General features: G+C 34.5%; 1 protein-coding gene and 1 pseudogene across 1 annotated transcript; both read left to right on the top strand.

The window, feature by feature from the left end:
* Nucleotides 1–1,822: 1,822 nt before the first annotated feature.
* LOC132191061 (aspartic proteinase CDR1 pseudogene) lies at nucleotides 1,823–3,449 on the top strand (annotated as a pseudogene).
* A 2,984-nt stretch (nucleotides 3,450–6,433) lies between these two features.
* On the top strand, nucleotides 6,434–13,448 carry LOC132190509 (la-related protein 1C). The gene is made up of 6 exons (XM_059605519.2): nucleotides 6,434–7,087; nucleotides 7,423–7,999; nucleotides 8,113–8,251; nucleotides 8,370–8,460; nucleotides 12,134–12,205; nucleotides 12,427–13,448. The coding sequence occupies exons 1-6, from the start codon at nucleotides 6,650–6,652 to the stop codon at nucleotides 12,667–12,669; spliced, it is 1,560 nt and encodes a 519-aa protein (XP_059461502.1). The 5' UTR covers nucleotides 6,434–6,649; the 3' UTR covers nucleotides 12,670–13,448.
* The last annotated feature ends 1,935 nt before the right edge of the window (nucleotides 13,449–15,383 follow it).

The raw sequence follows: 15,383 nt of genomic DNA, 5'->3' as shown, positions 1-15,383 counted from the left end.
CATATATTTATACTATTCCTAAAGGTAATCTGTTCTTTAAAAGAGAAAAATTACACCTCCCTTGAGGTTTTATGAAATTACACTTACATACTAATCTCCATTAAATTGAAAAATATTACATACCGAATACCCTTTCTTTTTTTCTTTTTTTTTTTTTTTCTTTTTTTTAATGAGGGAACTTCCACAAGGTAGGACCCTTTGAATTTACCCCTCCAAAGTAAATCTCGGTTCCCGTGCACTACATCTCCAAAAAATTTCCTACACGAGAACATGATATTTCATTGGTTATTTATCAAAAGGGTGTGGCCCCAAGAAGCAATTTGCATTCAATGAGTTTCGAACTGCAAACCTCTACGGTTGCTCAAGGACTTATGGATATCAATAGGCGCCACTAAGCCAACCTCTTGGGATTTACATACCGAATATCTTGATCATCAAGTTACTAAAGTCATTTAAATAAACCAAAGAATTTGCTGGCAACATAAAAATATTAAATAGAATATCAATTAAAATGTGTAAAACGCAATTTTTACTTATGAAAGTACCAAATGTAGAAGAATAATGCTCGACTTACCTCCAACTACCATGCAGGGTACATGGTTGTGACCATCAGAGTGGACATCAAGCTAGGATGGTGTGATCACTCCCCAAAAGTTTAGTTGGGGACCTTGGGGCGGTCCATCATCTCCAAATTAAGGGTAGTTAGACACCCATGTGATAGACTAACAGTAATTTTTTGGGGCCGACGTGGCAATATATATCATGTCTCAAAAAAAAAAAAGGGTGATATTTGGTTACGTAGACCCATTGTATGGGCAGCATTCTCACGCTTAGTGATTTGCTTATAATTTGCTGTAGTAACGCGAACGTAGTAGACCCATACCATTTATTTTATTTCTTTTTCTAATTAGTAGGCCCATACTTATTTCGCATAAAATAGACTTAAAGGCGCACAAGAAAGAAGTGCAAACCACGCGAATAACTGTTAAGCCCTAGAGTTTATGACAAGGTATAGCGCGAGTGGATTCTTTAGAATAGGATGTTTTCATTTCAAATGGCATTGAAAATATTTATTTAGCGTAAAATAAATAATAATATTGTCTTAACATTAAAATTAAAGAACAATATTTACAATATTATTCATTTTTTTACACCTTGGGGCATTTAATGCGTTCAAAATTTATAAAAATTTTGGAGATATAAATTTTTATGTACAAATTTTTTTGAAGGTTTCTATCTTCAAAAATGCTAAACATACTCTTAAGTCCTTCTTGTTTAATATGGTAGTAAAAATAATCATTGGATGAAAGATTTACTTTTATTTCTTATTTAATCCAATGAAATTATCGTCATCACCTCAAGAAATGAACACTTGGGAGTATGTGTAACATAATGAAACATGTACTTTCATTTGTTATTTAATCCAACAATAATTTTCATTGCCAGCTGATTAAGGAGTACTGAACACTTGAAAGTATGCATAGCACTCTTCTTCAGCTCTTCTATCTTTAGAGCAAGTGGTTACGATTATATTCCTATATATTTGTATATTCAATTCATTTATTTCGACCCGGTACCATTTAGCAATAAAGATATATATACAGGGATGAGCATTGAATATAGATTTTTTCAAGTGAAAGTCTACCAAAAGGTGCGTAATTTTGAATATACAAATATTAGTAATGTTATTTGGTAGATTACTAGTTGACTGATACATAATTGAAATGACGTGACATTAAAAATTAACCTTTAAATCAATCATAGCTTGTAAAAAATAAAATAAAAAATTCAATGAATTCATATGACAATCTACTGATAAAACATGACAATCTTGAAGGTTTGTCGACCTATGAGAATCGGGTATAAAAGGAAACAAAAGCCTCATATCCATCCTAAATGTTTCCTTATTTGTCTACATCAGAATCTGATTCTAATATAAACAAACCAGATGGTAATTTATGTTCTCTGATTTTATTTTCTATTCTAATAAGCATCCTATTCAATTATAAATAAGATATGCAATATGTACATCTTTGGTCCATATCTCATAATTTTTTTTTTTTAAAAAAAAAAAAATCAATGAATTCGTAAGATCCATGCATGAGTCGTAAAAAAATAAGAAGCATTTTTCATTATATATAAATAAGCTTGATTGACTTTGTGATTACATAGAGATATACCGTTTTCAAATCTTCTCATTGCGTCTATATCCTCTCCAAGTATCTTATAGGGCTTTTGGCTACAGCGGCTAGCAATGGTGGGTTTACCGTTGAGTTAATCCGACGAGACTCTCCCAAATCTCCATTCCCAGATCACTTGGATGCATTTTCTCCTCGTCGAATGAAAGAAGTCCATCCAAATGCCGCCCAATCGGAAGTAAGAAGATATATACCTGAGTCAGCATCTCCTGAAGCTCTCCATGGGAACACCACCGATGGACATCTATGCCATTGCCGATACAGGGAGTGACCTTATTTGGACACAATGTGTACCTTGTGATGGCTGCTACAAACAGATTTATCCCCTATTCGATCCGTCAAAGTCGTCAAGATACACCGACATTTCTTGTCAATCCGAACAATGTCATCTTCTAACCAGCAAAACATGTTCTCCTGAAAATCTTTGCAAGTATATATGTTTTCATGTATGCAGACCATTCCTTAGCCCGAGGTGTTTTGGCCAGAGAAACTTTCGCCATGACTTCCACCTCAGGGGAAAAAGTTTCCGTAGACATTGTTTTTGGGTGCTGTCACAATGATACGCGGGGACTTTCAATAGCCACGAGACGGGAATCATTGGGTTAGGAGGAGGGATTTTATCCTTTGTTTCTCAAATAGCTTCCACCTTTGGCAGTAAAAGTTTCTCCCATTGCTTTTCGCCAGTTGGAACTGGTCCGAGCATTCCAAGCAAGATGAGTTTTGGCAATGGCAGTGAAGTTTTGGGTGATGGTGTGGTTTCAGTTTCAACACCTTTGATATCCAAAAACGACAGCCCTTTGTATTTTGTCACACTAAGAGGAATTTGTTGGAGAAAAATATTTGCCCTACAACATTTCTGGTACGGTTTCTGTGGGAAACGTGTTTCTCGATTCAGGAACTCCGGAAATGTATCTGCCACAAGATTTTCACGACCGCTTAGTGGCAGAAGTGAAGCAGCAGATTCTGTCGGATTCCATTGCTGTATATCTTCCCAGGCTTTGCTATATAAATGCAAATAATCTCAACGTACCAATTTTGACTGTCCATTTTGAGGGTGCAGATGTGTTGCTAATGCCCATACACACCTTTGAAGCTGAAAATGGGATTACCTGCTTTGAAGTGTATCCTTCTAACAACAATATTGGTGATGGATTTGGGTTATATGGAAACTATGCTCAATCGAATTTCTTGATCGGATATGATATGGAAAAAATGACGGTCTCTTTCAAGCCGACCGACTGCACCAATTAAATACAAAGGTTTGTCAGTTTCTCGTTGAAGATGTCGGATCATTATGAAGTGAAAAGTATTTGTTTTCTTCCAAAAGTTATTAAAAAAAAAAAAAAAATCATTCACTTTAGAAAATGCATGAAATATAGTAATGCTAGAAATTAGACTACCCATGATTAATTAGCATGCGAGTGTTTTTTGGGTTTAAATTCTGTACGCAAGTTTGGTTTTGGGTTTTGTTTGGCCTGGAGACGTTGTTACTCGATTGATGTGGCAATTAATTAAGTTTGTGGACATGGCGTTGATATCATGCGTATTACATGTTAAATGTGAGACATGTGGCAAACAAAAAATAATTAATTTTGACAAGAAAACAAAAAATAATAAAGGGCGTACGTAATATATAGAACTTAAAATATATATAGGATTTGAATTGACTAAGGAAACGATCGAATTCTAGTTTAATAACAAAACACACAAAGTTCAACTACAATTAAGACTCTAGGTCGGTTTATCTTTAAAATAGTGTGTTTTCAAAATTGTTAAAAACGCAACCACAAATAATTCATTATTATCTAGAATTTAATGTAAAATTGTATTATTTATCTATAAAATCGGACACAAAGTTTACTTCTCTTTGCCAACTTGATCCCAGTCTCCTTTGTCTGGAGGGCTCCTAAATCTAGTGGTCTTGAATAATTATAAATGGCTTACTAAAAATGATGTGGCTATTAAAATCATTATTGGAGTAGGACACAAGTAGGGCAAGCCTCCTATAATTACTCTGGTTCAAGACTTCTGTTTAGATATGAATTCTGTTGCAATACGGATTTATTTGAAACTTTGAACAATATCTAAAAATTTGATTGTCGAATTGAAAACTCAAAACTAAATTAAAATCGACTAAATGTTTATGGACTAATATCTAGTTTTGTTTTGCATTGAACTAGCAGAATATGACTACTTTAAATAGAGAAATAATTATTTTATAATTTACATTAAATTTTACTGCATAGAACCATGTATATGTTACTTGTGTTATCATATTATTTAAAAAATTTCAATGTATAGCCTTATATATATATATATCATTATATATTGTAAAATATAATCTAAACCATAAAAATGTTCATTTTGTCAAGCAATTTACTGATGATCTTTTTGGGCCAGGCTTTTATGGACCTATATGGACTCATTGGAGTTACTGCCATGGGCTTCGGGCTCGTGCTCCTGCTCAGCCTATTCTCTCTGTATATCTTCACTACGGGGCTACTGGCTATGATGAACTTGAATCAATGTGACGCAGAGGGCAGAGGGAGAGATTATTTTTTCCATCACTTTGGTAGCGTCAACAATTATGAATTGCATTTTATTTCTAACTAATTTTTATGAATGCGATTAAGGTATTATAGTTTTTACTATAAGTTTCTTACAAATTAATATAGTAATTTTCGTGATATCTACTACATAGCTATTAAAATTTGTATTGTCACGTGATAATTTGTAAATTACTTACTATACATTAATCGTTAGCTACTAAAATATAAATTATCACGTAACATTTAGCGTCTGTTTTGGAGTGCGTTTTTTAAAAAATAATCTGTGTTTTTAAATTAAATCACAATTTTAGAGTGTTTGAGATTGCGATTTTAAAAACGCAAATTTTAAAATTGTGAAAAAATTCGCGATTTTTATAAGCGGACTAGGAGGTGCTTATTTGAAAAAGTGCAAATTTAAACCAAAATCACGATTTCGCTTAAAACAATATTTGGCGCAATATTTACTTATTTGGCCATGAAACCGTAATTATATGCTAATGTTATCCAAACACTCAATTGATAAAAACAAAAGTACTTATTAACATGTTTTACCATAGGCTTATGTGATTTTAAAAAGTAGTGATTTTAAAAATACAATTTTTAAAATTGCACTTATTGAAATCGCGCTCTCAAAGACTCAAACGGACCCTTAGTTTGATAAAATATAAATTATCACGTAAATTTATAAAAAAAAAAAAAATGTAATAAAAACTATAGTAACATTTTCTAATTTTCGTGGAAGTATGAGCTTTAAAATTTACCATAAATAGTTTACGTGAGAATTATGATTCTCAATAACCCATGTGCAAATTTCCAAGTAGAAAATTATTACCATTTGAATGGGCGTTGGGAAGTATAAGCCCTGTGTCCCATGATTCCCTTCCCACTATTTTCCCTTGATAATGACTCGCCTGCCAATGACTTTATGGGTTTGCATTTTGTTGTATTATTTAATATAACCTTTCAATCTCATGAGTTTTGAAATGATATCAATTTAATATTATATTAAAACTTTAATCTTCTGAGTTCTGTGGATGAAACAAAAAATACTACTCAACCATGTAATTCATACCTACCACTCATATATATGCACATGCTATTTAATAGAATATTATACAACTGCAATACAATTGAGACTGATTTTTATAAGCATATCATTTTTATTTATTTTTTTGGTTGGTATTATGCTTTATTTGTTAATCGAATTAGTATTTAAGCAAAAATAAAGCAAGTAAAATGTGGTGAGAAAAGGCTATTTAATTAAGAAGTATTTTGAGTTTTTAATTTAAAAAGGGTTTTGATGTGACATAAACACTAAGGTTACTTTTGAATTTTTAGGGATGTTTTGTGATAATGAGACACAAAACAAGGATTTTAAGAAACATACTTCATATAATATCTTTGGACATTTATTATGAATCTGTGATGAATTTGCTTACAAAGATAGGTGCTAAAACCCTAAGTCAACTTGGACTTATATACCCCTGAAATCAAGAAGTAAGATAAATCAAGTAAAAAACCAAAAACAAAAAGCCGCCAAAGAGGTTCTACACTTGTACAGTTCTACTCCTAATTGATTTAGAAGAGGATAGTTTTGTAATTTGCATAAGGAAGTAACAGATGTGCTTGAAATCAATGTATAAAGGGCGTGGGTCTAAAAATAAATAGAAGTTGGGTTTTGCGAAAATTAGATTTAGCAAAAACCTTGCAGAGAGAGAGATCGGCGAGAGAGAGAGATCCTGTGTCTAGTTATAGTTTGCATTCGTAGATACCCTAATCCCCTCCCTCTTCGCTCGATTCTAATTTTGGTTAATTAATCCGTTAATTACTTTCGTTAACGATTTTTGTTTTATATATAATATTGAATCAATCTCTTTCTCAACTCCTAGTCCAAATTTTGGAATGGCTACAACTGCCGATTCTCCTTCCAGTCCCACGCTTCACGGCAGCGGCGGTGGAGGAGAGAGTCCCCAGTTCCGGCGAAATCTACCATGGGCCCGAGTTGTTCGAGGTGAACCCGAAACAAACTCGGCCGTTGATCAGTATTCGTCATCCACGACGTTTGCCGATGCCGATTGCCCTCCTCCTCCGAAGACGGCTTCTCCGTCGCCACCGCCGGAGAACGCCTCGTCCGGTGAGGGTTCCGATGCCAACAGTGGCAATGCGGTTCGGCCGAAGAAGCTGGCTTGGAACAAACCCTCGAACGGCGTCGTCGAGGTCGGACCCGTGATGGGTGCGGTCTCTTGGCCCGCATTATCGGAGTCCACTAAGGCTTCGCCTAAATCGTCAGCTGATTCGGCTTCGAAGACTGTCGCCGATGCAATAGTCTCCAGTTCTCAGGTTGGATTTCAATAGTTTTCTCTCTAATTCCATGACAACTGAATCTTGAATATTATGTTTACTGTGATATATATTTTTTTTTCTTTTCTGTTTGAGGGTTTCCCATAATGAAAAACATACCTTATAGAGCCAAATAGCTGTTGGGGGCGTTTTAGGTTTTGTCAGGAATCAGGCAATGGCAAATACATCTGATTCAGAATTAGAATTTACTCTTTTTTTTTCTACATATTCTTTGAAACTTGTTATTCTTCCTATAAAATGATTATAGTTTTGAAGGTTGAAATTATATAGTGATTACTCATAATCTCAGTGATTCACCTCATGTTATTTAATAGGGACCTGTTGCTCCACATTCACCCCAGAAACAAGCTACTACTAATGCAAACCCTAGTTCTACTACAAACCATACAATGCCTGCTCGACCAAGATCTATGAAGCGTGGCGGTGGTGGCAACAACAGGGGTGGGCCTGCACAAAGTGGCTTCAATCATCCTCCACCACCGCCTCCACCACCGCCACCGCCGTTTCCTGTTTTCCAGCTACCTCCGAATCGCTATCCTAATCTGGTACAGGCAGTGCCTGATCCTTCTCATCGAGAGTTTCCTTATAGAGGCAATAATTGGGAAACCAGACCAGCTGGTGGGTTTGTGTCTCAATCACATTCTGTGAGTGATCATCGGAATTCCTCCCGTAGGGGCAACTTTGGGCCCCACCAACGTGGAGATGGTGCCTACCATAACAATCATGGGGGCAGGCGTGATCAAGATCGTGGAAATTATGGGAATGCCAGAGATGTTCACTTGCATCCAAGAGGTCCTCTGAGGGGCTTTGTGAGGCCTCCACCACCTAACACAGGTGGCTTTGTTACCCCTCCGCCTGTGAGACCCTTCGTGAACCACATGGGTTATCCCGGTGAGTTGTTTTCTTTTGCTTGGGGAGTGTATTGATGTTATGAGATTATTTTCTTTTGATAATATATGTTTTTATTATGCAAATATGGAACTGATGTCTCTATTCTTTTTCAGAGTTTTACTATATACCTCCAGTGCCGATGGAGCCCTTTAGGCCATTCATTCCTCACCCACCACCTCCTGCATTGTTTATTCCTGTTGCAGAACCTCCTCTGCCTACTCTGATATCCAACCAGATAGATTACTATTTCAGGTACTTTGACATTATCAGTCTTTCTTCATGGATGATTTTACTATATGAATACAGTTTTACATCTGATCTATGGTATTTTCGAAATTAACTACTATTACCCTTGACTTATTCATCACAGCGATGCTAATTTGGTAAAAGATGACTATCTAAGGTCAAACATGGATGATCAGGGCTGGGTTCCAATCACTTTAATAGCAAGCTTTCCTCGAGTAAGTTTTCTTATGGTTAAGCAATTAACGTTTCTTTTTTACTATAGAGGTTATTTTTTATTTTATTTATTTATTTTATTTATTTTATTTTTCTCTTTTCCCTCTTTTGTTAATATGAATTGGTTATTTTTGGGACACCTACTATTGATCTTTCTGGTTAAGTATCAAATTTGGTGGTACTTGACGATGTCAGCTATTAAATAGAACTGTAATCAAGGTAAGCTTTGATATTACCTTATCCTTGAATTGTGTTAGACAACTGTTTCTAGATTATCATCTTGGAACTTAAAAGGCGCCCTTGAAGCTAATGCATTAGTCCTCACTTGTTTCCTTATTTGAACTGGTGTGAGGAAGTTTAGTCAAGTATAGTTTAATGGCTTATGGTTTTTAGTAACACAAAACACAGGAACTAAACTCTACTAGTTCACCCTAGGAGACCTATTCTGCCTCTCGTTATTGGTTGCATATAGTAGTTATTTTTGTAGAACAATGGAGCACTTTATATATTTAGTAAAACATCAAGAACCCTTAGAATTAGGCTCTCTTTTGGTTAGCTTTGGATTATGGAAGGCTCAGGCACCTAGAGTGCTTTCTTGTTCTCTTTCTCTCGGTCGCTGTTCAAGTCACTGTTCACGTTAATATTCAAAGCACTGGTCATCATTTTGAAGATTCTTTTTCTGGAGATAATTTGATCTTATATCCTTAACCCTTTTGGTAGATATTTGAATCCATAAACCCTACTATTTTCCATATTGTAACCTGCCAAATAAACTCATAAAAAACTCAAAAATATCAAATCTTGTTGCTGTCACAAAAATTCCTGCAATCTGTTTGCCCTCTTCACCTTTTAACCCTATCAAACACTAAAGTTATTGTTTTAGCCCCAAGGTTCACCACAAAATACATGTAAACAGATTCCTCTAAAACTATCATATGTGATGGGGACTGGTCTGCTATTCTTTTGCTGAAACCTGCTTGTAGCAAAAATTATGCTTAATATTGGAAACCAATCTTTCTCAGGTATTTTTGAGCTATTTGGCTGCATTTTAGCTATATGTGATTATGATCTATAAGAGTTCACAAGTTAAATATTTAGAAATTAATGAAATTGAGAAAATTTAAGGAAGCTTTGTAGAGGTAAATTGTGACTTGGGAAAAAATTAATACTAATTACAGTATGTATAACTAAAGATGTGAGTTCTTTTAAACTAATAAAAAATGAAAAGGGTTTTGTTGGTATTAGATGTCCAAATACTTTTCTTGGCTCAACAATTCACCCTTAATGAGATTAATTAAGATGTTTTTCAAATCTGGTTATAACCTCATGTAGATGCTGCTTTTGATCTGCAAGATGGAGAGTAAGATGAGTAGATAAAGTCATTGGATTTAGTTATTCGTTGGCATTAAATTATGATGTCCACGTGCAAAGTTTGATTTTGTTATGTACCACAGAGCATTCATGAGGTGTAAAGCCTCTCTTTACCTTTAAACCTTTCTCCTAATAAGAATGCTATGTATTTTTTTTTTTTTTTTTTTTTTTTTTTTTATAATGGTTAGCAATTACTTTCCTTTTCAATTTCCAACGCCCTGCCAATATTTTTCTATTTTGTGATTTCTGGCATGAGAATTCTCCTCCTCCACATCCGGAACTAATGATGAAACCACCAGCTGCCTATACTTTGGCAGTGCCACTAGTTCCTACCTACTTTGCTGTTGGGACCTTTGCATAAGAGGGAAGGAAAGAATTTGGCATTGGTGTTGAGGATGTAGGTGAAGATTTATTTTAACAAAATCTAAATACATTATAGACGTTGTTTTAGATGTTTCGGAGGTACATTATATCTTCTAATTATTATTAAGGTGGGGGTGAAAAGGTATGTGCTTAATTATTAAGAGTTGGCTTTAGATCCAGATGTTCAAGTCATATTGTCTAGGTGCTTCTTTCAAGTCATTTCCTGTGGCACATGGTGACGTAGAGGTGTGAGTGTCTGTGTTTGTGAAACTTCGTGTTTGAAGGTTAGAAACTTAACTTTCCCCTGCCAATGAGCCAACCAGTTCCTCACTCTTTTCTTTAGACGCTCGTGCTTGGATGATTGTGAGTATTTAGGCATAGGATGTTAGTGTAGCGGGCTAACAGTAGAAAGAGAAGCACTTTTTCATGTTGCTGTTGTGGCTTAAACCCATCCTCCCCATTCTCTTTCATGAATGAAAAACTTACAAAAAATATCTAGTTTGAATCAGAGGTATTAAGAAATGAAGGAGAAAGCAATAGAGATAAAAATCACAGCCAAAGGCCTGGTCTCCTGGGTTAGACAGCTAGGGAAAAGGATGAAAAGAACTTTCTGCTGAACAAAATTTCAGAGTTCAAAACAGATATATACCATTGAAACCCTATTAAAATTAAGTCCTAGCCCTTAATTAGCCATCCAAAATATTGCAAATAATATAATTTGGAGAAACATTAAAACCCTTATAAAATTTCAATAATAGTGTGAACACTAAACCATGACTTTTTTATTTTTATTTTTAAGTTTGCTGCTTCTGAATCACTCTTCTTTTCTGCTCTAGAGAATTCCTTGTTCTACACATCCTCTTTGTTAATATATATTGTGCTTTGTAAAAAGCTTAAACTTCAGGATCCAAAGATTATAAATTGTTGTAATTTTTGGTACGCGACATTTTTGGGGCATATGTTGAATTGGGTGCTCTTATTCCCATCTAAGATCATCAAGAAAATGCCATTTCCATAAGTTGGGTTTTGCCTGATAATTTTCATGCCTGTAAATACAGGGTGGAACCTTTGTGCCTTGCAAACTGTTTTTCCTTGTATGTCCGGAGCAGTTTGTGTTTTCACTTCAGATGCATTATAGGTTCCACATATGAGGGAAGCATGTCAAAATTCTGTTTTCTTTTTTCTTTTTTTCTTTTTTTTGTGCCATATCAGTATTTTTCTTGTAGTTTGTTTCGATACAAATTATGATGCCTGTGCTTTGTAGGCTTATATCTGATCGCAAGATCAGTCAGGTTGTCAACTCCTTTGTGATGATTTTGGGTAAACTCTCTAGTTGAATCCTTTTAGTGTAGTTTCCGAGCGCCATCAGCTTCTATCAGCTGTTAGTAATGGTGTTATCGATTTAAGCTGAAGATTTGCACCTGCATCTTTTTGAAACTGTATTGTGCAAACTTGTTGGGGAGGTTAGTTAATGGTGGCTCCTGCACTATTTGACAATGTTTTCATGTGGCCTAACATGAAATCCTCTACATGTGGATTGAGATTTGAAACTATATCTGACTACAGATAGAGTTATATTTTAAAACTAAATGATGAGAGTAAGGAGTCGGGGCCATATTAAAATCCCTTCCAAGATCCCTGCCATATGGGGGACCCAAGAGTGTAACATTTCTCAGTTTTATTTTTCAACTTTACTTTTACATTTCATGCAGGCCTCTCGTTCAAATTGTGTGAATTTAACACAGGATTGAAAATAGTTAAAGGCCCCCCAACCATTTGAATTGGTGGTTACTCTCTGAAAGTTTCTCTAGGTTTATTATAAGGAATATGCTTCCCATTTCACGTTTGAATCCAACTTTATTCCCATCTTTGACATTCCATTTCTTTCCCCAGTACCAATTTTCCTTGCATCTCTCAATTTTGCTTTATGGCTCTTTGCAGGTTAAGAATTTGACAACCAACATCCAGTTGATATTGGATTCCTTGAGATCATCGACTATTGTGGAAGTACAGGTACATTCCTTTATTAATTTTAAACTGTCTTCCTTGGCATCTTTTGCCACCTCTTATATTGGATTTATATGTTCTGCAACATAGTGTTGGGATCATGTTTTTGCATTCAGTTAAACACTAAAATATGTAGTGCATTGTACCACTGTGGAAAGGCAAGCTACAAGCTGCCGAACAAGATCATTTTGTATGGCTGCTCTGAATCTCTTTTGAAATTGCTGCAGGATGACAAGGTGAGGAGGCGTAATGAGTGGAAGAAATGGATACCAGTGTCTGCTCTGCTTCCCTCTGATTCAGGCTCGGTTTCTTCTAGTAAATCAGGTGACGACACGAATCAAAGTGGTGTGACTGGTAAGGCAGACCCCAACTCTGAGGCTGTTCAAGGAAGATTTTTAACTGAGTCAATTGGCCATTCACAACTCTCGAATGGGGAGGTTACTGAAAACACCTGCTCAAGCCAGAACTGATTAATATGTTCCCCGCCCCAAAAAAAAAAAAAAAAAAAAATTAAAAAAAAAATTCAAGCAGTCAGGATAGTGCACTTCTATTTTTGAGAGTTTCTGGAGGACTGAGAAGTGAGGCTTATGTTGAAGGTATGGGATCTTTTGTTTTGTTTACTCAGTCATATAGACTGGTTTTGGCAGTTCTTTGATGAGGCTAGTAGAGGAATACAAAATAAGAATTATCTATAAATTATTGGCTTAAAGATAAAGAATGAAAAGAAAGTGAGACAAAGAGTACTTAGATGATTGGTTCAGGCAGAGGGTATTGGGTTGTATAGCTTGGTTTCGGTGTGATGTTTGTCTTTTGGGTTTCTGGTGCTTTCTGGTGGCGTGGGTGGGTAAAACATTTAGGAGAGCAAAACTTGGGATGTTTCACCATCAGCATCTTCTGTGTCCATGTCAAATTCCTTTGTCTAGGGGGAACAGAGAAGGGGGAATTTGAATTGCAGAAAATCAGTGCTTGGTTGTCAGGAGAAAGTGCAGTCAGACTTCGCTTGAATTTCTCTCCTATTTGTACTTCCCCAGACTTGTTAACTTTTTTTTTTTTTTTTTTTTTTTCTTCATATATTTTTTTAATTTATTATTTATTAGCAAATACATAATTACATTTGGTTACATCTTTGATGTACCTCTTTTTTCTTTTAGGAATTTTGCAAAGGTTTTGTTGGATGATAATATTTAGGCTTAAAATTTGTCATGGAAGGTTGGATCTACTTTTTGTTTAAGTTGTTGTGATTGACATTGGTCTTGGATTCCTTGTTTCATGCTGCAATATTTGTGTTTGTTTAGTATATTCAGTGGTTTACTTGTGTTGAGGCATAATTTATATGGCTGTGTTATTTGTCAAAGCCTATTAAGTTTTTCTTCTCCGGTATTCAATACCCTTTGCAGGTGGTAATGAAGTTTACCTCTTTTCTATATTTTCCACTTGACAATGCCCAAGTTTTCCATCCCTTAGAGCATTAACATCCGGTTCAGTAAATTTACTCTCAATTTTTGCTAAAAAGAATTCACTTTTTTATTAATAATACGTAACGCCAGTAAATTTGAAGAATAGAGGTTGAAATAAAGATAGGATGCCAATAAATGATAGTTGTTAAATAAATTACATTTCTATTTAAACTATCGTATAATGTTGATGTGATAGCTCCAATTAACCCTTATATATTTTTTTTCTTAAACAAAGATTGATCCAAATGTTGGTTTGGACTATTACTTCAATATTATGAGATAATCGTGAGATAAAAATGTGATTTCAAATAGATAAGCTCCATTAAGACCTCTCATAATTATAGAAAATTCTCTACAACAGAAGAGGGGGATTGTAGGAGATCCAATCCTTCTTAAATAAGTTGTTATAGAAGTCAACTTTAGAAGAATGTATGGGCTCCTCATTTTCTGTTTTGTTTCCAATTTTGGTATTGTTTTGTTGGTTTAGATTTATTGTTAGGTAGCCCACCCCTCTTATATTTTTACTCCATTGTAACCCTTCTCATTTCTAATATAATGTATTTGCACACACCAAAAAAAAAAAAAAAAAAAAAAGGGTCACATTTATATGCTAATGCCACAATAGAAATGGCTAATAGAGGCTCTCATTAGCTCTAATGGTCCATATATAGTTGTAATTTTACAAGGCCTTGCTCGGCATTTATAGAAAGTCAAAATTGTTGTTTCACTGTCGAGGCGATTCAAAGTTGAAATAGACCATTTTGTTTTGCCTTAAGCAAAGTAGACTAATTTGAACGTATCAAGAATTTCAGTAACTTTTTTTTTTTAATGTATTATTAATAATTTAGACAACCAACAAAAAAAAATGTAAAAGAATTGTTATGAGATTCATCTGTCCCAATAAGTGAACAAATATTTCCAAATTTATTGAAAACAAATAAGTTTCGTAAAGATTCTTTTAGATTTACTATTGAGGAATGCTACAATTTTTTCGGATGTTCTCTTAATCTTACGTGGATATTGTTTTTTTAAAAAAAGAAAAAAGAAAAAGAGAAGTCTATCAGAAAGCAAGAGGGTTTGGTTGAGGTAGGTAGATGATAGATCTAAGTAGAGGTATGGGAGAGACAGCTAGTGTGTGGTGTCTCAACCGTTACCTTTGTTTCCCTGAATTGTGGGTTCAATCCACCTAACCAATTAGAGCAGCTTCATCAATCTCTTTCATATCTGTCTTTTCTCTTTCACTCTCCATCTCTGTGCACGTTAGGTAAGAGAATCAAACTACAGCTTTCACTCTTTTCCTAATGTACCCAAATCAGAAAACATTATTTCATATATATATATTTGGATTTTCATTCTAAAATTGGCTGGATAATGTACTGTGTTTTCATTAAACCCAAATTAAAATGTTATTAGGAAAAGGTTTAATTTTAGTTAAACTTATTTAGGATACATTCACATAATCTCTTCATTAAATTTAAATATTCTACTATTCCTGCTTAGAGTATGTATAAAAATAAAATGTTTACTTCGAAAACTTTAAGAAAAAAATCTTTCGTTATTTTTTAAATTAGATATTCTCATCATATTAAAAATTTAACTAACATTTCTATTAAAAATCATACCATCTGTAATATAAAATAAAAATTATTTTAAAATGCTTTTCTTTCGTATTATTTAAAATCAATAAATGTTTTGAAGTAATGCTACAAATTATATTTTTATCTTAT

This window comes from Corylus avellana, chromosome 9, assembly GCF_965113065.1.
Source record: "Corylus avellana chromosome 9, dhCorAvel1.hap1.2, whole genome shotgun sequence".
In the NCBI taxonomy this organism is placed as follows: domain Eukaryota; kingdom Viridiplantae; phylum Streptophyta; class Magnoliopsida; order Fagales; family Betulaceae; genus Corylus; species Corylus avellana.
This window is presented reverse-complemented; position numbering and strand designations above follow the sequence as displayed.